The 24,996-nt window shown below is 28.8% G+C and overlaps 1 protein-coding gene across 2 annotated transcripts in view; it reads left to right on the plus strand.

Moving 5' to 3' along the window:
* LOC123258639 (neuronal acetylcholine receptor subunit alpha-7) overlaps positions 1–24,684 on the plus strand; it is a 129,513-nt gene extending 104,829 nt beyond the window's left edge. For both annotated transcript variants that reach the window (XM_044718780.1, XM_044718778.1), the window contains 8 exons: positions 4,487–4,667; positions 7,914–7,989; positions 12,279–12,473; positions 14,951–15,037; positions 16,889–16,998; positions 17,141–17,249; positions 19,748–20,154; positions 24,459–24,684. In XM_044718780.1, coding sequence (XP_044574715.1) covers positions 4,487–4,667; positions 7,914–7,989; positions 12,279–12,473; positions 14,951–15,037; positions 16,889–16,998; positions 17,141–17,249; positions 19,748–20,154; positions 24,459–24,626 — 1,333 coding nt within the window. In that variant the 3' untranslated portion in view covers positions 24,627–24,684. The remainder of the gene's footprint in view (positions 1–4,486; positions 4,668–7,913; positions 7,990–12,278; positions 12,474–14,950; positions 15,038–16,888; positions 16,999–17,140; positions 17,250–19,747; positions 20,155–24,458) is intronic.
* The last annotated feature ends 312 nt before the right edge of the window (positions 24,685–24,996 follow it).

Genomic DNA, 24,996 nt, shown 5'->3' on the forward strand with positions numbered 1-24,996 from the left:
TTGTTCCTAAGAAGACCTCTTGAACGATTCGACTGAGATTTAATAACTTCACATAATTTCAGTCGAATCGTTCAAGAGATAACTTCACATAACTTCATGTAATTTCACATAATTTCACATAATTTCAGTCGATTCGTTCAAAAGATAACTTCATATAATTTCACATAATTTCACATAATTTCAGTCTTCTTAGGAACAAAAATACGTAAATTTTAAGTATAATTAATAATTTAAAAAATTACCTCAATCGTTTACGATTCATTGTAGAGTTACTTTTGAACGATACGTAATTCAAGTTTTTGGAACTTCTGTGTAATTTCTAACAGTTTTTGGTTTAAATTAAGTTTATCCACACAGTTTAAACAAGATACTTTTGTATACGCAGTTTTAAGTAAGTCGTCAATTAGATTTAGTTTATCCGCACAATGTGAACAAGATACTTTTGTATACGCAGTTTTACGTAAGTTGCCAGTTATTTCTATTAGTTTCTTGGTTATTTCAAGTCTTTCAGCACAATTCGAACAGTTCACTTTTTCGCGAGCAGCTTTAATCACCTCTAAATTTTTATGCAAATTAATAATTTTTCCAACAAATATCCCGATATCCTCAGGTGGAATGTCACCAAAATAACTTTCTATTAAATCATCAAAATCGTCCCAGTAAGGTTGCTGACTTCTAAGAAAGGCGCGTTCGATATCAGTCAATTTATCCATGGATTATACAACTGATTCAAATGATTGCAAGCAGAGGACTGAAATTTGGAGGCAAGTAAGTATAACTCCCCTACCAAAGATCCCCTCCCAACGACGATGCCAAAAACAGGTTTTAACTTGTCGGATAACGTAAAAATATGATGTAATCGAAAGAGGAGGGGTTAAAAAACGTTAAAATTCACGATGACGACGCTAAAAAACAAGTTCAAACTTGTCGGATGACGTAAAAACATGATGTAATCGAGAGAGGAGTGGCTAAAAAACGTTAAAATTCAAAAAACTCTTACCCCACATCGATAAAAACAGAACATCATTCGGTATCAAACCGACTGTTAACAATATCCTGCAGTCGATAACATAGATCACCAGTTGACACCAAACTATCGACAAAAACTTACCTCAAATCGATAAATAAACTTTAATACCTACACCTCCATTTCATCCCACCAGAGCGGCGTAAGTATCGAACTTTCTCGCATATCACATCAACATCAATATCAACATCAACACCAAAGCTGATACACGGCAAAGGTATCAGCTCTGCTGTTGGGTGGTAGCATTTTGACCTCAAACAATCGATCAACAAATCGATGATAATCCCCAACAGCCGGTAAAAATCGATCACCACATCGATGATAATCCTCAACAGTCGATAAAAATCGATGATAATCCCCAAAAGGTAAAAATCGATCAACAAATCGATGATAATCCCCAACAGCCGGTAAAAAAGAACATAAAAAAACGATCTTCGATATCGCAGAAACACCAACAACACCTGTCGATAAGGCAGAAACCCAAATGTCGGTACTGCAGAAATCTACTTTATAGGGGGTTCAAGCCCTCCTTGCTTAGCTACTATAAATAATTTTTAAAATCATTACGATCTTTTTTTTCAAATTAAGATTATTTTTTAAGTTTTACATTAATTACAAAATTTTTTAATTGAAATTTTACTTGATTTTTAAATTTTTCTTGGTAATTATTTACAAGTGGGGTCTACCCTATTTTTGGCCATATCTAGATAAATATTAACATTTTCAAAATTTTTTTTTATTCTGCTTGTTTTTACGGCGCATTTATGATAAAAAAATGTCGTAAAAAAAATAAAGATTTTGATAGCTTTTTTTCCTTCAAAAGTCGGAAAAAATTTTGGCTCATGTTTTTGGATAAAATTTCTATTTTATCTTTTTCTGATGTTTTTGATATATTTTTTTTTTTTGAAAAGTACATAAAAAAAAACGAACAATTTAAAAAAAAATTGAATATCACAATTTTCTAAAAAATTTATAAGCTTTTTTGAAAATTTTTAAAATTTGTTAAAATTACTATAATCAACTTTTTTTTCTTAATTGTTCATTTTTTTATATATTTTTCAAAAAAAAAAAATATATCAATAAAATCAACTAAAAATTTCGTTTAAAAAAAATTAAAATTAAAATGGTTGACCCTATATGTAAACATTTACCTTTTTTTTGAACGCTAAAATTTTTTTATTCATTTGAAGAATTACTTTTTATCAAAAAGCTATAATTTTATAAAAAATTTATTTTTACAAAATTTTTATTTTTCAAAATTACCTTCATCTTTTTTTTTGAGATTTTTGGAAAAATAAAAAATTCTATAGTTTTAACATTAATTCAGATTAAGATTGAATTATTTCGACAAAAAATTATAAGAACAATAACTATCATAAAAACATCAAGTATCTTACAAATTGACCTTTGAATTTTGATAACTGAATTTAAAGATTAATTTCTGGAGTATTATTATTCACAGATGTACCGTACGCTCAATAAGTTCTCTCATTTATCCTCCTTTTCACTAGCAGATCTAAAGTTTAATAGAAGAATTAGTAGGTTGGTAACTATTGCAAGTAAAGTATTAAATCCCCCGTTTCATTCATCAAAGTTTACCGGAAAATCAGCGGGCGTTGTGTTAGTCGCGTTAACACACACAGCCCCGCACATAAAGTGTACAAAGGTTGCCGGTTGCGTTGTCGCTTATGAGTACCGAGTTCCATTTATCCAGTATACTATTATATGTACAGGTCTAGTCTCTGCTCTCTACTCGACAGAGAGAACACGGAAAATACATTACTGCGTACCAACTTGATAAATACAGTTACACTGCACATCTGTACGCACACTACCAGGGTTTATGTTCATGTTAATTATTTAATCATATGAATTTAAAAACAACCCTCAGTTTTCGACCACCACCATATCAACGTCACTCACGTCATTTATTTATTATTCATCTTTCCGGCTGATTACAACCACATTTCCAGGATCCGTGGCTATTTATTACCTACTTTTACTGTCTTGTACATTTCTGAAAAAGTTAAAGTTTCAAGCGTCCAAGTCGTCAGGAGCTCTTGGTTTGACCGAAATCTCCCAGAAAATAAATTTTTGAAATTTCTAACAAATTAATGTCTAAATTTATTCCGTTCCACTTTTTTAAAGGAAAAAATAATTTTAGAACTTTTAGGTGTCACAAAATGTCCAAGTCGCTACAAAATCTTAAAAAAAAAAATTTTTTTGGAATTTCTATAAAAATAATGACTAAATTTAATCAGTTTCACTAAATTTAAACTCTCTTAAAATGAATCAGTAGAATTTCACTGTTTCACAGCTATAAGTATACCAAGTGGTATATTTATAACTGTGAAATAGTGAATATACTACTAATTTTCCAGTGATTTTCACTGGTTCATATTTAGAGAGTAGGAAAAAAACATTTAACTTTTGATCTATATTATTATTTGAATAAGGAAAATTTTGTGTCTAGGATAGTCATATGATAAAATCGGTTTTCTTCGTAAAATTTAGTATCGCAAAGGTCTTGACTTGAATTTGTGCCTTTTCAAGGTTTTATTTCACTCTCACTAATAGTCAATTTATGATGATAAGTATTTAGGCTGCATTCGAAAATGCTCTATCTCTAGATACATAATTAAGAAATCACCTTGTAACTTGGGAACTATTGACATTTTTAAAGATATAAACTCATCCCGATGTTACACTCATCGAGACTTTTCATTTGAGTACCCACATCAATTTTTCATATATTTTATATATTAGATATATGTATATATGAAAAATATATCAAAATGCATGTGGGTACTCAAATGAAAGCTCTTGATGAGAATAACATCGGGATGAGTTTACATCTTTAAAAATATCAATAATTAAGAAATGACCTTGTATCTTGTGAACTATTGACATTGTTAAAGATATAAGCTCACTCGGACATTACACTCATCGAGACCTTTCATTTGAGTACCCACATTAATTTTTCATATATTTTTCATATATACATATATGTAATATATATAAATATATGAAAAATTGATGTGGGTACTCAAATGAAAGCTCTTGATGAGTACAACATCGAGATGAGCTTATATCTTTAGAAACGTCAATAGTTAAGAAAGTACAGTGCAATTTAACAAAAGACATTATTTAGTAAAGCAAATTTTTATTAATTTATAGTTCACAAGTCACGGCAGTCACATAGTGACTGCAAAGTTGCTAGTAAATTTTAACAACAAGTCAAAATTTTGGTCATCTAAGACATCAGATTGGTTAATATTGTTTTAAAAATTACATTAAACAAACACAAAAAATTTTTTTTCGACTTTCTATTAAATAATTGGTCAATTTCACGAAATTTACTTCTTTTGCACAAAAAGTAACTTTAAAGTTTAAAAATTTAGCAGAGCTGGAAAATTAATAAATTTAATTTATTAAAATTTTTTGAACTTAATGTTCCAGTGCTGACGAAGGATTCGACGGTACATATCCAACAAACGTTGTTGTGAAAGACAACGGAACTTGCCTCTACGTCCCGCCGGGTATATTCAAGAGTACGTGCAAAATAGACATCACCTGGTTCCCATTCGACGACCAGCGTTGCGAGATGAAATTTGGCTCATGGACTTACGACGGGTTTCAGGTAAAATTTTATCATTATTAATATTACAAAAGCTTCTTTCTCCGCTATTATATTAAAAAAAAAAAACAATCAGGATTTATTGGAGTAATCCGAGCATAAAAATTTAATAGATGAGTTCGACGTTCCGGATCGGATCTATCTATCCAAAATCGCAGATATTAAAATCGGGTTTGACTATATATCCATTAACTTTTTAACGGAAACAATGTAATGAGACTCAGTCAACTCGGGATGAACTTGATGTGTGTCATCAAGTGAGTGCACAAAACAAATGAAATTTCTTTTCTCCTGATGATAAAGAAACGATTTTGCTGATGCGATTGAACCTTCACTTAAGATTCTAAAAACGAAGAAAGTACTCGTGTTTGTATTCAGAGCCTGAGGCTATTATTGCCCTCTCAATTGATTCTCTATAAACCAGGATGATGAGGAAATTGCAAACTTTACCATGTCTATTTTATTTATTTACCTTTTTTTTCAATAGAGAATAAAAATTCTTATAAAATAACCGAGTTGATTGCTTTAAAACTGTTAAATATATAACTTGAGTACATAACTAGAACAGAATTGTAAATACTGAAAAATTTATAGTCATTTTATCTTATTTTTCTCCTTCAATTCCTTTGTACTTTTCAAGACAGGAAAATTTGCTTATATTATATTATTTAACATCAGTAAATACTTAACTTAATTCTATTTTTCTACCATTTCTCTTCTAGAACCCAATCGACAGACAATTCTTTTAATTGACTGGTTTTATCTTCAATAAAACTCTTTTTTTTTTCATAAGTCAACACCAACAAGCAGATAATTACAAAAAAACTACTCGACCTTTTAACGCTCTCAATGTATTTTCTTTTTAATCATTTTCCGTCTGTTTTTTTAAGCTTTAAATCAAGTATTTTACTGAAAAAAAAAAAATTCCCGTTTAATAAATAAGTTATAACTCACAAGTTTTTAACTTTTAAATTCTTCAACTTAATTGCAAAGCTTCGAACTTATTACAAACTATTTAACCGTAAAAAAATTGCAAAATTCCGTACTTTGTTTTATATTTTTTATTTTTTATTTCAAAAAAAGGTTTGACTCTATTCTAATACTTTAATCAATCAAAGCATTGAATAATGAAAATCGAGAGCCCTTTTTCTTGCAATACTCGTTTAGATTCAGGTCCGAAGTTTGCATTCGAAATTAAAAAGTCGGGATAAATCAATCAATCAAACGAAACATCATATCTCTCACTTAAAAATTCATAGAGTCCACAACTGATTATTTAAAAACGACATGACGTCTAGACTGTTGATTAAATATTACCCGCCGAGCAGCGCAGTTAAAAAAGCCAAGATATTTATAAAAAATATTAAAAAGCAGGTCAAAGTGAAGCCCAATCAACAAATGACTGTTGAAAAGGACATCAATGCTTTAATTAAAACTAGTTTCTAGTCTCTAGTCTATTTTAGTAAAAATAAATCGTATAATGACTGAAAAAAAACTTTTGATTTGAGAGAATTGCTTTGAACTTGGAAAATTATTTTTGAAAAAGAAAAATCTCTTTATAAAAATATAAAAAATCAAAATATTAGAGTTATCATTATTAAAAAGGATGTACCTGAAGTTTTAAAGATTTCCTGTGAATAATTAATTTTTTAGAATGAACCAATTAACAAAAATAGTACAAAATTTGTTCTTTTTTTTCAATGAGCTTACTTTGTTTTTAATTTAAATACATTTTTATAATTTTTAAGGTTCATCTTTTTTGTGCATATGTCAGAAATTTAAAGTAATTTTGTCTTGTTTTAATTTAATAGAAAAATAGTGAAAAATGCAGCACTTTAGACCTTTCGCTAAAGTTAAATAAAAATTTCACTGAGCCGCAATTTTGTAAAAAAAAAAAATGTTTTTATACTCTTCAAAGTTCAAACAAAATTATGTTAAAATTCAAAATAATATAATTTTTAACTCCTTAAGAAAATTCATTGGCAAGAAAAAGATACCAATAGGTTATGGGTATTGGTTTCTTTCTCACGCACTAGTGCTGCCTCTCTTTACAGACTATCGCTCACTTACTTCCACTCAAGTAAAATATCAAAAGTCATTAACTTAAAAATTTTTTATAAAAAAAATAAATACCACTCGTTTATGTTATTTTTGATAAAAAATAGGGTAGAAGTATCGTTTTTGGCCACCTTAGCACCGTTTTTGGCCAGTTAACATTTGAATTAATTTATAAAAAATTATAATACTATAATCATATTTTTGTTGAATTTTAAAAAATTTATATTAAAATAAATTGAGTTTGTAATGGTTTATTAATATAAATTCATTTCTATCGTTTATTTGAACAATAAATGGCCATAAACGATACAGTGGTCAGAAACGGTACTTCTACCCTACTTGTTATATCTTCAATTAATGATTCTCAGATTTTTAAAATAATCCTAAGAAAAGTACGTTTAATATTTAATAAAACGTTCGCTTGAAAGTCGGTCAGCACAGAGTTTTTATGTGAAATATATAAATTTTAAATGCTAATATTTTAAAATTTAGTGCTGCAAGGACTATTTAAAAAATTCCTGCGTATAGAGAATATTTATGAGTATAAGTACTCAAAATTTCAAAAAATTTTAAGAAAACGGTTTTTTTACGGAACGTCCTTAAGTTCAAAATTGTTTCTATTGAATAAAAGTTTTTTTTTATCAATGTATCATTGACAATTTGGTAATATCATGGCAAACACTCAGATAGGAAAGCAATGGTGATTTTCCAGTGAAAGATCTGGACTCCTGAAGAAAAGTTTTATTTATAGAAGCGAGTTGTCCTTTGAAAAGCTTTCACCAAGAGAAATTGAATTTTCTCACCAATTTGATTCTCCTGAGATGATACAGTGGTTCATTGAAAATATTCCTCGGCTAGCCTATTATATATATATAATATAATATAATAAAATCTAATATAATGTAATATAGTAGAAGAGTAAGTGTTGTAAGTTTGAGTGTGGCCACATAACAGCCATGCCAAATAGAGAACTACACTTATACTACAACAGTGATATATTATATGATATGTATTTGGAGCATTGTGTATCGCTGGAGAGATGTAACCGGTGAAGGTGTAGGTGTAGGTGTGTTTTGTCAAGCAAAACGTTAAACACAGAGCATTATTATTCTCATTTATTCACTAGAGAGAATTCCAGTCGGGACAGGAGTTACTCGGTTGACATTAATTGAATGTTTCCATCTTCTTCAGTTGGATCTTCAGCTGCAGGACGAGTCTGGCGGGGATATAAGCAGTTTCATTACCAACGGCGAGTGGGATTTGTTGGGTGAGTTCACATTTATTCCTATCAAAACTTCTACACAGTCACTTATTCATCTTTATCATAATCATCAGCTAACTTTTATTTAACTTTTGCTTTATTAGATTTTAAAACCCGAATATCTCGGATGCGCTGTGAAAAATAACCTCAACTCTTTACTCTTTGCTCTTTACTCCCACATTTATCGAATACTTGCGGCTTTTTCTAAATCCTGCTAAAGAATCCATTAATTAATATTCTTTTATCGGTAATGCATTCCATATTTTTTCTTTAATCCATAATGAACGTTTATTTCTCGCGAAATATATTAAATATTTAATTAAAAATTTATTCGATAAATAAAAAAAGCTCGGAATTTATTTATAGTTATTCCTTTTTATTGCCAGACGATTTAGTAAATACCGGTATTTATTTTATTCTAATTAATTATCGATAAATGATTAAGAATTTTTTTAAGTGCTTTAATCTCTTCGATTTGGTTGAAATATTGTTCTTTTTTTTCTGTCCCATTAAAAACTTTTTAAATATTTTCACCCGACCAAAAAGCTGTAACTTTTTCAAAAATTGATATTCAAAAAGTTTTTTTTCTGCAACATTCTTGTTTTTGATTGTAGTTAAAAAAAATAGAGAAAAATTATTCAAAGTTTCTTTTAAATAAATCAACTTCATTAATTAAAAATTTGAACTTTTAAAACCGCTCTAACTTCAACCCGCATTAAATGAAACCATTAATATCCAAAATTTTTTAACATTTCCCTTGAACTTCAGCTAATTGAGGTTCTACTGTATAATGAATCCAGCAAATTCGACTGTCGACTTAGACAAAGCAATTTCGACCCTTGGGAAGAAGCTGATCAATTTCGAGCGTTAATTGGGATCGCTTTCAAATTGACTTGTTTCGATTGACTTAACAGCTATTAAAGCTGTAAATTTCAGATTGCGAATAAATTCGAATTTCAATGAAAACTTCAGAAAAAAAAATTTACTTGATTCAAATAAATAGTTTTGAAGAACTTCACGGAAAAAAATAGATAGTAAATGCAACAAGTTGCAGTGTTGGTAAATAAACATGATGAAATCATGTTGCAGCTACATGATTTGTCATGCTTCGGCTATATGACAATCATGTTGCGGTAGCATGAGAAAAATCATGTGGCAGCAACATGATTTTCATGTAGCCTTAATAGCAGTTTGGAAAAATTTACAAAATTTATGCAATAGCGAATGATGTTTTTCTTGTCATGTATAATATAACACCGATAGCATTTGATCGTCATTATCATGCGTGGAATATAAAAATAAATAGTCACGCTAATTGTGTAAGGAACTTTAATCTTTTACCTCCAATTGTACCTTGTCTATCGATAAAAAAAAGGCTGGAATTATGTTGCAACAAAACACTTAATTTGAAAATAAAAACAGTTAATAATAATTTAATTACTTTTATCACAAACCAAAGCTATTGGCAATAAAAATTGTATATAAATTGAATAAACAAAGATATCGTTCACAAATTATATAATTCCATAATTTACTCTTATTTTCATCTGCAATATTATAAATCCTAAAAAACTTAGTTACTTTATAATTAATAATGTTTCTGAAGCATAAATATTTAGTTATTGCAGCTTAATTTTGTGCTATTAAGGCTACATGAAAATCATGTTGCTGCCACATGATTTTTATCATGCTACTGCAACATGATTATCATGTAGCCGAAACATGAAAATCATGTGGCTGCAACATGATTTCATCATGTTCATTTACCAAGACTGCATCATGTTGCATTTACTATTTATTAACTTCCCGCTAAGAAAATCGAAGATTTTCAAAAATCGGGAAGTTATTGTTTTCACCCCGTTTTGCAAAAATCGAGTTTTCATCAGATCTCGACGTTTGAAGGTCACAGGAAGCTTCCCTGACTATCCCCGTGAGGTTGTCACGGTGTCTGTATGTGTGTGTGTGTGTGTGTGTGAAAGTATTTGAACCGCTTATAACTTTTGAACGGCTTGACCGATTTCATCGTGGTTGGTGCCATTCGAAAGGGCTTGACCAAACTTAGATTTTGAAAACAATTTGGACCGATTCAGATCAATAGATTTTGAGAAATCTTCAAAAAACTGAAAAAAAAAATTTTTTCAAATTTGGTTTTTTTGGAATAACTTTTAAACGGCTTGATGGTTCAATTCCAAAAACTAATCAGCTCTTAACCTCAAAAACCACGTTGATCGCCACCAGTCCGGTCAAAATCGGTTGATTCGTTCGAGAGATATCGTGAACGATAGAAAACCGAAAAAAGTGTTTTTTCGGAATAACTCCGAAATTCCTAGCGCGATCAATTCAAAATTTGAGATTCTTTGTGAGGCTTGAAAAACTGCGTCGAATGTTGCCAACCGCGTGAAAATCGGTTTATTCATTCAAAAGTTATTGCGGTTTAAAAATTCAAAAAATAGTGTCTTATCAAATCTCTATCAGACTTTTGAGCTCGAAGAACTTGAAAAAACTGGCTGAAATTATGTGAAATTATATGAAGTTATGTGCAGAAAACACTTTTCGGTTTTCTTTCGTTCATGATATCTCTTGAACGAATCGACTGAAATTATGTGAAATTATGTGAAATTATGTGAAGTTATGTGCAGGAAACACTTTTCGGTTTTCTTTCGTTCATGATATCTCTTGAACAAATCGACTGAAATTATGTGAAATTATGTGAAATTATGTGAAGTTATGTGCAGAAAACACTTTTCGGTTTTCTTTCGTTCATGATATCTCTTGAACAAATCGACTGAAATTATGTGAAATTATGTGAAATTATGTGAAGTTATGTGCAGAAAACACTTTTCGGTTTTCTTTCGTTCATGATATCTCTTGAACGAATTGACTGCACTGATAGAAGGATTTATTTGTATTAAATAATATTTGTTAATAGCTAACAAATCATTTATTAGAGACCATTTTTTAATGTTAAATAAATATTTCTTAGTATTCAAAATGATTTGTTTGTATTCAATAAATCTGATATTCATTTATTAAGTATTAATAAATCTTTTTAAATACTAAGAAATATTTGTTAAGGCCTAACAAATGGCTTCTAATAAATGATTTGTTAAATATTAACAAATCTTTTTAACTATAAACAAATCTATTAGTGTGAAGTTATGTGAAATTAAATTCTATGTCAAAAGTATAGAAAGACTATCTCTTTGAGCTTGGAGAGCTCAAAATAAGACATAAGTTGTTTTTTTGAGCTCGAAGAGCAATTATTAGTGCAATTTTAAGCGCCTAGGTATGTAAGTGGCGGGAAGTTGCAGGGATGGCCTTCAGGATCAACCGTTTGTCTAATTTTTTTTTTCCGTGTTCATCTTCTTAATTTGAATAGAAAAACTATGAAACTAAGAAATTGTTCTTTATTCAAGAGAATTTAACTTCATTCAAAATTTTTTCGGCTTGATTTAAGACAATTAAACTTTTCAAAATTATTTTCTTGGTTCAAGAATTTTTCTCTTGATTAAATTTAATTTTTTTCTATGTAGTAAATTTTATTTGACCAAACAGAGTCTATTATAAGTAAAAAATATCGCATCATCCTTCATATTAAAGCACTCTTACGTATAAAAGATTGACCTGAACTAAAAGATCCGAAAAAAAATTAGCATTCATCAGCCGGGTCTCCTAAAAATTCCAATCTTTCAACATCTATAAATCCCGGAGCTTTCAGAACCGAGAACCGAAAAATCTAACCTCGAAAGAAGCACGAGTTGACGGTTTTTTACTTCAGTCTCCAGTGCAGCATCACCATTTCTTTAACAGCACTCCTCAGTATCGTTAGTCCGCAGTGACCCTCCCATCGCCGTCAAATCCGATAATCTAACGTACGTGAACTCGGAAACGTGGTTCAGTTTGTAAAAGGAAAAACGGAAACTACCTCGTAGTCGCTAGCTGACAAACGATAATATTCTTTCTTTATTTAACTTCTCCAGAACTAACACTAACACTAACATAACGTAAGATATAATATATAATATATACTTTTATTTAATGTCAGGCACGTATTCCCGACGTTGAAATCATTTTTTCTACGGCTACACACCACATATTCTCCTATACATTTATGTACACACATAAATATAAAAAAAACTGTACAAGCTTCCCTCCATCCATTTTATATTATATTATATAATATAATACCGTGTGAGGTGATATACCTATAGACATTTTTTTTTATTTTTTATTTTTTACTCCCTTTCCGTATCATCTCAATAATTCGCAACCTAACCCGAATGCTATCATTTCAGGCGTGCCTGGCAAGAGGAATGTCATCTACTACAACTGCTGCCCAGAGCCCTACATAGATATAACATTTGTGGTTATCATAAGGAGACGAACACTTTATTACTTCTTCAATCTGATTGTACCGTGCGTTCTTATTGCCAGCATGGCTGTATTAGGATTTACTTTACCACCTGACTCCGGTGAAAAGTTATCTCTCGGTAAGTTGAATCTTTTTTATTGCATTATTTATGGTATTTTCAGGCGATTCAACACTGATTTAGTAATTTTAATATTTAAAGGCTTTTTTTTTATTTATTAACACCTAAATTGCTAGATTTCTTCTTTGAAGAAGTATAAAGTGAATTTTGATGAAAGGATAGCCTTGTATAGCTGCGGGGAGGTGTGACGAAAATAATTTCAGATTCATTTCAATTTTTTTTCTTTAGGATAAACGAATAAATTGTATTTTTTAATATAGTAGAAAATTGAACGCGCTTTGCGCGCTTCTAGTCAAAATGTTTATTATCGACAATTTAATTAATCAATATTTTTGCAAATTTTACTCATTAATATTTAATCGTTGCTATGGTGACCGTTGCTATGGTAACCGTTGCCATAATACCGTTGCTAAGGTGATAACCATAGCAACGAAAAGCGGCAACAATGAAAACGTCACATCAACTTTTTAATAAAGGATGTTAACAGATTTACACGGAAAAAAAAAAAAAAAAAACACGAATAATTACAGTATAAGATGTAAAATCGGTCCCGTCGTAATCAAAACTAGAAAAATTACAGTTTGAAATAATATTTTTCTAAATTCAATTTTTGACTTTAATTTTCAGAGCTTTTGATGTAAATATTACATTCTACAATGTAATTCTTATAGAATCTGTAATAATTACAATCTGAAACTGTAATTTTTCCAGTTTTCATCACGAAGCGCTACGTTGCATTATATACTTTAATTTTTCGAGTTTTCTTTTTTCCGTGTGTGAAAGTATAAAATTTTTTTATAGTAAAAATCATATTAACACATTTTTATTTGTTGATTTATGGCCACACTAATTTTTTTTTAAGAGCAATGGATTTTACATCGAGTTTCAAAATTTTTTTTATACAAAATATGAACAATTACTTAACCTGAATTTTTTTAAGTAAAAATTTACTTGCAAAAAAATTTTTAGGCCCTAAATTGGCGATTTTTGTAACGCTCAAACATCTTTAAATTTTCTATCGACAATTTTTATTTAAATTTCCAAAAAATGGCGTCGGTAAAAGATACAAATAGTAACTGTACTTGAAAATGGCGTTTCTTGAGTTAAGAGTCTTTTGCACAGAAAAAAAAAATGTCCTTGAATCAAGTATGTAATTTTGAAGAACTTAATTTTCTTGATTTAAGTAGAAAAATTCTTGAACTAATAAATTTTACTTGATACACAAATTTTTCTTGATTCAAGACAATTATTCTCTTCAAAATTATTTTCTTAGGTTCAAGAACTTTTTTCTCGAATCAAGTTAATATTTTTTTCAGTGTAGTTTGACGCCCTGATTTTTGAGCATTTTTTAGAATTTTTTTTTTGTTAAGACCAATGAAGAGATAAAACTTTAAATTTTTTACCATTTATTTATACATATTTCAAGAGTATACAGTTAATTTTTTAGCTGAAAATATTCAGTAAAATTAAAGTTATAATGGTCTCTTCAGACCATTATAATTTTAATTCTACTGAATGTTTTTAACATTAGCTTTTTTGAAACAAAAAAAATCCGGCGGGATTTTAATTTGTATACTTAAATACACCGAGTGGACTAGGATCAAAAAAAAATTTTTGAAATTGGATTTTTGACAGACTTCGGAAGAAAAAAGCAGGAATTTCATCTATTTTTTGTCAACTTTTTGATCCAAAAAAATAGAAATAAAAAAGAACGGGTTTTTTAAAAATTAGTCTTGAAAAACTTGGAGTGTATTAAATATTGAATTTTTTAATATTCATACCAAGAATTTACTTGAATATCGAGCGAAGAAATTTAAATAAAAAATCATTGGAATTGAAAACAAGATAAAATTTAAGGAACAGTAAATTTTTATTCTCTCAGCGGAATATTTGAACTGTAAAACAAAATGAGTGGAAAAGTCGTAGAAATTTGAATTTACCAAACTTTTTACTCTACTTTGTTCTTGTTCTTATTGCTTCCTTGTTCTTTTTACTTGAGCGACGTATAACTTACAAACTGAATTGACCAGACTAGCAATGCTGCTGACTGATGACGTCCCGATCCAGTCGATAAACCTCAGACAAATGTGTTCCAGGAGGTGAAATAAAACGAAACCCCGGGTTATAATGAAAATAAAAAGATAAATATATAAAACGATTTAGCAATTACCGGTTAAAATAGCCTTCATCATCAAATCGTGGTAATCCGGTCGTTATTTCAGTACCAGTTACCAAGCGGAGATTAGTCTGGTATAAGCGAGTTAAGGGATTTCTCTGTCTGCTTCGCATTTTCTTTCTCGCTTCACCCTTCTTTAACTTTTACCCCAGCAAAAGCAAGCCAGTTCAAAACTTTGTCGTCTCAATGATAACCTAATCATTTTCATTTTAATTAACTGATTCCTTTTTCTTTATATACATATATATGTTACTTTAATTATTTACTTTTATAATCATAATAATGATAATAAACTTTTCAGGGGTGACTATTCTCCTGTCTCTTACTGTGTTCTTAAACATGGTTGCCGAGACAATGCCAGCAACGTCCGATGCTGTACCGTTATTAGGTGAGTTACTACACTATTACAGAATCCAATTCTACGTCTATTTAATTCTTATAGCGTTTCAACAATTTAGTTTGATAATTGTTGACAATTGTAGTAAAACCCGAGGTGAAATGAGACTAGAAAATTTTTTTTTCATTAAAATTAATCAACAGATTGACCATTTTTTGATTTTATTTAAAAAATAATATATATTTTCTGAAAATTGTGTCTTTATAATTTTTCATAAGTTCTATATTGATAAAAAAATTTATTAATTGTTATTAAATTTATTTACTTGGAAAAATTTATCAAGTATAAGCTTTTTTAAAAATTTTTAACAAATATTTTTTGAGAAGAAAATTAAATTTATTTACAAACAAAAAATATTTATTTATAGTTATTAAATATTTTTACAATTGAATCTATATTATTAAGAGAATAAGAAAAATTTTGTTTCCAGGATAGTCATATGATAAAATCGGTTTTTTTAGTGAAATTTAGTGTCATTGCAAAGGTCTTGATTTGAATTTGTACCTTTTTAAGGTTTCATATCAGTCTCACCGATAGTCAATTTATGATGATAAGTATCTAGACTGCATTCGAAAATGCTCTATCTCTAGATACATAATTCATAAATGACCTTGTATCTTGTGAAATATTAACATTTTTAAAGAAATAAGCTCATCCTGATGTTACACTCATCGAGACCTTTCATTTGAGTACCCACATCAATTTTTCATATATTTATATATATTACATATATGTATATATGAAAAATATATCAAAATGCATGTGGGTACTCAAATGAAAGCTCTTAATGAGTGTGACGTCGGGATGAGCTTATATTTTAAAAAATATCATAAATTGATAAAATACAATATAATTTCTGAATTATTGACATTTTTAAAGATATAAGCTCATTTTTACGATACACTCATCGAGACCTATCATTTGAGTACTCACATCAATTTTTCATATATTTATATATATTATATATATGTATATATGAAAAATATATCAAAATACATGTGGGTACTCAAATGAAAGCTCTTGATGAGTGTAACATCGGGATGAGCTTATATCTTTAAAAACGTCAATAGTTAAAAAAGTACAGTGCAATTTAACATAATTAAGAAACGACCTTGTATCTTGTGAAATATTGACATTTTTAAAGAAATAAACTCATCCCGATAATACACTCATCGAAACCTTTCATTTGAGTACCCACATCAATTTTTCATATATTTATATATATGAATATATGAAAAATATATCAAAATACATATGGGTACTCAAATGAAAGCTCTTGATAAGTGTAACATCGGGATGAGCTTATATCTTTAAAAACGTCAATTTTTAAGAAAGTACAGTACAATTTAACAAAAGTCTTTATTTAATGACCGTCTTTATTTAATTAAATAATTAAAGTCTTTATTTAATTATTTAAATAAATAATTACTTAATTATTTAAATAAATAATTACATAATTACTTAATTAATTATTTAATAATTAATAATATTATTTAATAATTAATTAATTCATTAAATAAATAATTACATAATTAATTAAATAAATAAAAATTTTAATTTTTTTATAGTTCACAAGTTTACATAGTGACTGCAACATTGCTAGTGTATCTCACTTGATCACACTGATAAACAATTAACTTAAAAAATATTTGTTTTTGATACAATAAATTTAGTTTTGTTCAAAATTTTAAATAAAAAAATTTGTCTCTGATTTCCTTAAAAATTTATTGAAATTAATGTTTCATATCACCTCGAGTTTTCCTACAATAAATAACCCATAATTTACCGATAATAACCGAAATAGCTCAGACACTCAATACTTAATGCTCGATTTATTTGCAGGAACATACTTCAATTGTATCATGTTTATGGTTGCCAGCAGTGTGGTCAGCACTATTCTCATATTGAATTATCACCACCGTAATTCTGACACTCACGAAATGTCTGAATGGGTATAAATAACAATATACTGCTACTGATATAGTTTGCCAGTTAATAACTAACTGGAAGCTCCATATCCATAACTATACATCAGTAATCAACTGCGGTGCAGAGTTAATATTAACTAAAAAAAAAAAAAAAACTGTTTTACAGGTGCGGATTCTGTTCTTAAAATGGCTGCCTTGCTTCCTCCGAATGTCGAGGCCCGCAGACAAAGAAGACAAAGACGGCCAGAAATCGCAGAAACCATCTCCAGTGACTGGTAATATAATATAATAGGGAACTGAATAAATTAGTGTTTACCTCAATGCTACAAATATTTGAATTAGCAACACGCAAAGACAAACATAAAAAGATGTAATGCAAAATTATTGGTGCATGTTTTAAAGTTTAAGACACTTTGCAAGTACTCTATACCATTGAATTAAAGTAAGTTTAATGCAAATAGTTTTACTTTAATTGCCAGCCAAGAGAAGTTTCAACTCATTTGCTAAGCTCAAATTTGCTCTCTGCTATAACAATCTCTTCTCATCTATTAATATCCTGTTATTATTTAACCCGGTCGATTCTGATTTTTTGCATTATTCAACTTATGCATTTCAAAATTATCTGCCTTGAGTTCTTGTTAAACATCAATTGTAATTGCTAATCTCAATCCTATTATTTATTCTGCAGTATTTTTTTCAATTTGATAAATCGCGTTACTAATACCAAAAGAGGATATGAAAATATGGTAAATATTTACAAGTGAGGTCAACCATTTCAATTTTTATTTTTTTGAACGAAATTTCTATTTGATTTTATTGATATATCTTTTATTGAAACCTGCATTAAAAAAATGAACAATTTAAAAAAAAAATTTATGAATTTTTTAGAAAATTGTGATATTCAATTATTTTTTTTTTTTAATTGTTTGTTTTTTTATGTACTTTAAAAAAAAATAAAATAGAAATTTTATCCAAAAGCATAAGAGCCAACATTTTTTCCAATTTTCGCGAGTTACCAAAATTTCTTAGTTTAAGAATTTTTCTACTCAAATCAAGAAGATGAAATTCTTCAAAATTATTCACTTGATTCAAGTAAATTTTTTTTTCTGTGTGTGTACTATAATTATCTATTTATGCACAGAAAAAAAAAATTATTGAATACAGAGTAAATTTTCTTGACTCAGAAAAAAATTTTAAAAGAAAAATGTTTTGGACTAAATTAATTTTTTTTCAATCCTGATAAAATTAATAAATATCAAAAAATTTAAACTTAAATTTAGCAAAAGGAAATCAACTGCTAGAAAACTTTATATTTAATATTTTATACATGCAAAATAGAGAGAAAATAAGGTTAATTTCTGTATCCTAGTTTGGAGCTAGAATTCTAGCCAATAAAACCGCGTGTTATTGAAATAGTTTTTCATTTTAGATCTTCGGGAAGTTACTATAAATTTATTTCCACATATTTTTTATGGTCACTGTGATCGGTTTTATTTTAGTGCTCGAGTATTTTACAGTTTTCTGAGTAAAAATACTAATGGAGCTGGAAAATTTATTTTTATTGAATAAAAGATGTAAGATCCGGTGTGAAGACCGTGTAAGTCATATACTTGCGGGTTGATTATATTAAGTAGTTTTTTTATTGAAAAAACTCGGAGACACGAAGAGAAAATGTTAAGTGCATTTGTAAATATTATAGTCACACGAATATGAAAAATTTTGTTTTATTATTTCTGTCTAGAGAGTTAATACTATTAGTTTTTACTATTTCGCGGTATTAATGCCCAAAAGGCGTACCTCAAAAAATTTTTATTTTCTATGTTTTGTAATTATTTATAAGATTTAAGATTTAAGATTTAAGTTTATTAATGCCAAGGCACAGGCCAGATGGCAACTTTTCATTATTACATAATAATACAAAATACATAGTGATCATAATTTTTAATTTATGGTTTTCGATTTAACAATTTGCTCAACTTCACTAAAACGATTTATCAATTAATAATAATAATCAATTTAAAAGTCTAACTCTAAAAAATAATCAAAAACTTTGTTTTTAAATACTTCAAGACTATTTGAGTTAACAATATCACTAGGTAATTCTTGCCATACTCTTATCACAGTCACCAAAACGAGTGTTCCAAATAAGTCGTCGTAAAGCGTGGTAATTCAAAAGAAGTGTGTTTCTTCGCTGCTAACCTATCCGAGCGTCTTACATCTGCTTCTTCGACAAATAAGTGGGGTATTTTGAGCCATAACTAGGTGAAAAATTAACATTTTCAAATTTTTGATTCTGCTTGTTTTTACGGTACATTTATGATAAAAAATGTCGTGAAAGAAAAAAATAAAGATTTCGATAGCTTTTTTACGTTCAAAAGTTGGAAAAAATTTTGGCTCTCATGTTTTTGGATAAAATTTCTACTTTATTTTTTTTTTATGTTTTTGATATATTATTTTTTGAAGTAAGATAAAAGCCCCAATATATGATCATATACTGGTACATGATCATATATTGGGGCTTTTACCTTACATAAAAAAAGAAAAATTAAAAAAAAAAAAAAGTTAAATATCACAATTTTATAAATTTTTTTGAAAATACCCCACTTATACATATTTACAAAATATTGTAAAATTGTCTAACTAATTATTAAGATTTAGGGAAAAATTATTTAAAATTTACATTAGATTTATTTTAAACGTTTTATCGACTTTGAAGTTAATTTTTAGTGCAGCGAAAGTATGAAATATTAACTAATAATAAAATGTATTGCAGGTCCAACAAAAGGATACGGCGACCTGGAGCTTCCGCAGAAGAGCAGCAAATCGTTACTTGCAAACGTGTTGGACCTCGACGACAATGCCTTGGCGACTCACAATAACATGTTAAACAACGTGTACAGCACACCGGGTCCTCATCACCACATAAGTCACAGTCACAGCCATATGCACACAGCAGCGTCTCAAACACCCCATCACCATCACAGTCACACACCGGCGCCGACGCCTCATCATCAGCACTCGACGCCGCTTCCACACTCTTCGTACTCCCATCAAATAAGTCACACACCGCACCACCATCAGCATCCCCAAGACGGCGGACCACCGCAGGTTGAAACGATATTACAAAACACTTGTTTATGCTCGCGCTACGAGCTCGTTCTCATTTTAAAGGAAATTAAGGTACGTTATTCCTATTAATTATTAATTTTAATTACTAGCTTTAAGATATATCAATTAGCTAGGATGGTTTAGTTCAACGTTATTTTACTACTCATTAACACGCTAATTATTCACTTCCGCGGACTGCTTTTTAAAACTTTTTAAGAAAAAAAAAGTTTTATAAAACTAAACTCGGAAGCTCTTTTCAGAAATTATCTAAACAGCTTTTGCGGTCGATCTATACGATATTTCTCTAACCAGTGAACCGATTGCCTGAAAATTTAGCTTGTATATTCAGCAAACATTACTTCATCGTCTGATGAACCAGAATCCCGATAAGTAACATGCTTTTTACTTTTTTGCGGAACTAAAAACCGAAGTTTAACAAAAAATTTGTTTGCGTTAAAGTTTTTACTAATTTTAAGGTTTGTTTTTTATTTTTTTTTTTTTTTTGAGGATGCTAGGAAATAAAAAACGCCACTTGGCCACACCCGAAATGGAAGGTAGATTTTACAGAATTAAATTCTTGATAAAATAACATACACTGAAAAAAAAAAAAAAATTAATTTGATTCAAGAGAAAAATTCTTGAACTAAGAAAGTAATTTTGAATCAAAACGAAAAATTCAAGAATTATTATTATTATTATTATTTTATTGTTTCTTGGCCATTGAGTCAAAGCTCCTTGCGGTCATCCAAGATACAGAGAAAATATATATATATATATACAGTATAACATAATACATAAAATAATAGCAACAGTATAAATAAAAGAAGGAATACCGGTAAAAATTGATTAATTTATTAATTCACTCAACCACTCAAGAATCAAGTAAAATTTTCTTAAATCAAGTAAAATTTATTAGTTCAATAATTTTTCTACTCAAATTAAGAAGATTAAGTTCTTCAAAATTAAATACTTGGTTCAAAAACATTTTTTTTATGTATATAAGTCGGTTGTACTACACATTGCCTGAAAGTGGTTCAATTGCACTCTTAACTTTGATAAATTAACTAAAAATGGTCGAAAAGTCAATGTTGTAAACGTAAAATTAAAAGTAATTTCATGAGCTATCACATGGATTTTTCAAAAATTAATTATCTCTTTTCAACCAAAAGTAATATATAAATAAAGTGACCAAAAACGTGATTTTCACTATTTTGATCATTTTAAAGAGCTACCATTTCTAAACTTACTGACAAATTTCGCTCATTTTAAGGTTCATACAAGCTAATTGTTCAAGGAATCTAAATACTAAATTTCATTAGGAATTGTTAAGAATTTTCCATAGAATAACATTGATAAGTCGGTTGTACTACACATTGCCTGAAAATTCTTCAATTGCACTCTTAATTTTAATAAAATAACTAAAAATGGTCAAAATGTCAATGTTATATCCGTCAAATTAAAAGTAATTTCATGAGCTATCACATGAATTTTTAAAAAATTAATTATCTCTTTTCAATTAAAAGTTATACATCAATTTAACTGATCGAAAACGTGATTTTCACTATTTTGAAAATTTTAAATGTCCGCCATTTCTAAACTAATTGATCGATTTTGCTTGTCTTCAAACTCGTTCAAGGTAATTACCCAAAAAATATGTGTACCAAGTTTAATCTTAATCCGTTGATAATTGTAGACGTTATCGTGTCCACAAGCCGCGTTATATTACATATATATTATATATAAGTACATAAATTTATAAACTTTTGAACCAATACTAATTTTGAGGCTTACTCGACTACATAAGAGATAAAATGACAAAATTCCGTGTGAATTCCAACACAAGGACCAATGCAATAGATAGATGGCTGCCCAATTTTAAAACACAGTAACGACGAAATTTTTATATCTGATTTTTTTTTAGTATTGCTGCATTTCTTATCTTTTAGACCTTAATTTCAAGTATTTTTTCTTAAAAATATTTATATTTAACTATTTTCTATTTATAAATCAAATTTTTTATCAATTTGGCGCGCAAATTTTTCTTGAATAAGAAAAATTAAAAAAATCATAAAATTGTCAGTTACTGTGTGTTTGAAATTGTGCAGCTACCTAAAAATAAACTTCTGGTATCAGAATACAAGTAAAAAAAATAAAAAATATTATTTTAATTTAATTTTATTAAAAAAAAAAGACATTTCTTCTTTCGTTTGAAATTATCTGGCGCGTCAAAAATTAAACTAACTAAAAAACTGTCGAGAAAATCTACTAGAATAAAGGCAAATTATAATTATCTGTACCATTGAAATTACAATTTAATTATCTAAGAGGAATTTTGTAAAAAAAAAGTTAATTATTTTTTAATTGATATTTTAAAAAAACCAATGTGCATTATGTGGTTAGCGGGTTTATTTTTATTATATATTTTTTCTTGTCAATCTGCGCAGTCGGCGAGCACGATCGATGTGATCATGTGAGGAGAAATGCATACGTATAAACCTAAGGGATAATTCAAGCTTGCTGAGTTGGCGCGAATTGAATTCTCTTTTTTTTATCGTCTAGTTCTCGTTATGTTATACCACGCGTATATAAGAGTACTATATATTAATATTTGACTAAGATTATTAGGTTTTTAATCTCGACATAATTAAACCCTCGACAGAGTTGAGGTAGCTTAATATATGTATATATTAGACAAGTATAAAAGCAAAGGTCGATATATCGAACAGAATAATATATACAGAAGTAAAGCTTTTGAGTAAAAAAAATAATTTGACAATATTTTAACAACTCTTGGCAGTTTTCCCGCTGGCCCTTTACTTTTTTCCGTTTATATTATTTTGATAATGTTTTGTAATAACTTTTTAGGTCACTGATTTTATCTTGTTGAAGAAAATAATAAAAAAACACATTTAATAAACTGCAGCGTACTTATTGTGCTTAAAATAATTTAAAGTTACTGCATGGTTTATAATCACTTTGACTCTCTATTTCTAATTGCTGACTCTGACAATGATTTAATTGCTCCACCGGAATCCCTTTAGCTTTTTAAGATGTTAATTAAAATATTTTAACCTTATTAATTTATTTTTATTTATAATACATATTCAATCGACAAATTGATTATGTTAATTAATAGAAATTAAAAATTAATTTAATCTAATCAATTATTTTTTTCATAAAAATATAAATCTTAAAAATAATACCAGACAGTTTCATTGAATTTACAAATTTAATTTTAACAACCTTGCAATCACAATAAATAAAATTTTGCTTAAATAATGACTTTTGTTGAATTGCACTGTACTTTCTTAAACATTGACGTTTTTAAAGATATAAACTCATCCCGATGTTACACTCATCAAGAGCTTTCATTTGAGTACCCACATGTATTTTGATATATTTTTCATATATATACATATATATAATATTTATAAATATATGAAAAATTGATGTGGGTACTCAAATGAAAGGTCTCGATAAGTGTAACATCAGGATGAGCTTATATCTTTAAAAATATCATTAATTGACCAGATACAATGTCATTTCTTAATTATTAACGTTTTTAAAGATATAAACTCATCTCGATGCTACACTCATCAAGACCTTTCATTTGAGTACCCACATGGCATTTTTTATATATTTCATATATATGGTATTTGTGAAATATATAAATATATAAAATATATGAAAAATTGATGTGGGTACTCAAATGAAAGGTATCGATGAAGGTAATGTCGGGGTGAGCTTAGATCTTTAAAAATCCCATTAGTTGACAAGATACAATGCCATGTCTTAATAATTGACGTTTTTAAAGATATAAACTCATCCTGATGTTACACTCATCGAGAACTTTCGTTTGAGTACCCACATGGCATTTTATTTATATTTTTTTCCCCTCCGGGCGTAAAGCGTCAACTTTAGCCCCGCTGCGCTAAACGAAGTTGCAGCTTTACGCCTCCGTCGAGGACAAAAATAGTATACACTCCTCGGGAAGTAAATAAGAAAGCCTCAGATCACATGTAATTGTTGGCCGAGGCGAAGCCGAGGTCAACAAACATGTGATCTGAGACATTTCTTACTTTACTTCCCTAGGGGTGTAATGTACTATTATATGTATGGTATTTGTGAAATATATAAATATATAAAATATATGAAAAATTGATGTGGGTAATCAAATGAAAGCTCTTGATAAGTATAACATCGGGATGAGCTTATATCTTTAAAAATGTCAATAATTCACAAAATACACTGGCCACAAAATTTTGCTTATCCTCTTAATAATATGGATTAATAAAACACATGAATTAAAAAAAAAATTTACACAATTGATAAATATTTATTGTCAATATAATAATTGATAAAATTTTCTGTTACAGATTATAACCGATCAATTAAAAGATAACGACGAGCAAACAAAAATAACAAACGACTGGAAGTTTGCAGCGATGGTGATTGACAGGATGTGCCTAATCATTTTTACACTGTTCACCATAATTGCCACAATCACCGTCCTATTCTCGGCGCCTCACATTATCGTCACGTGATTTAGGAAAAAGCAAGCTCGCCACAACGTGGAGACGCTGAGCATCGCAATAATCGCTTATCATAATCATCCTCATAATCTTTATAATAATCATCGTCATTACTACCATCACCGCATTTATTATGATACGACTATTGGTTGTTACGGGTGGTTGTTGTTGTCGCACTTGTGCTACAATCGCACTATCATATTTAATGCTTGTAAAATTGAAACTCAATAATACTTATATTATAACGATATAACTTTTTTTCCCGACATAATAAAAGGGTCAAAAATTTTATATTACATAATAAATAATAACTAATAACTACATGAGTCATACATCCGATCGGCACACTTTTCAGCTCCATACGTAGTCTTTTAAAAAAATT

This window comes from Cotesia glomerata, linkage group LG2, assembly GCF_020080835.1.
Source record: "Cotesia glomerata isolate CgM1 linkage group LG2, MPM_Cglom_v2.3, whole genome shotgun sequence".
NCBI classification, from domain to species: domain Eukaryota; kingdom Metazoa; phylum Arthropoda; class Insecta; order Hymenoptera; family Braconidae; genus Cotesia; species Cotesia glomerata.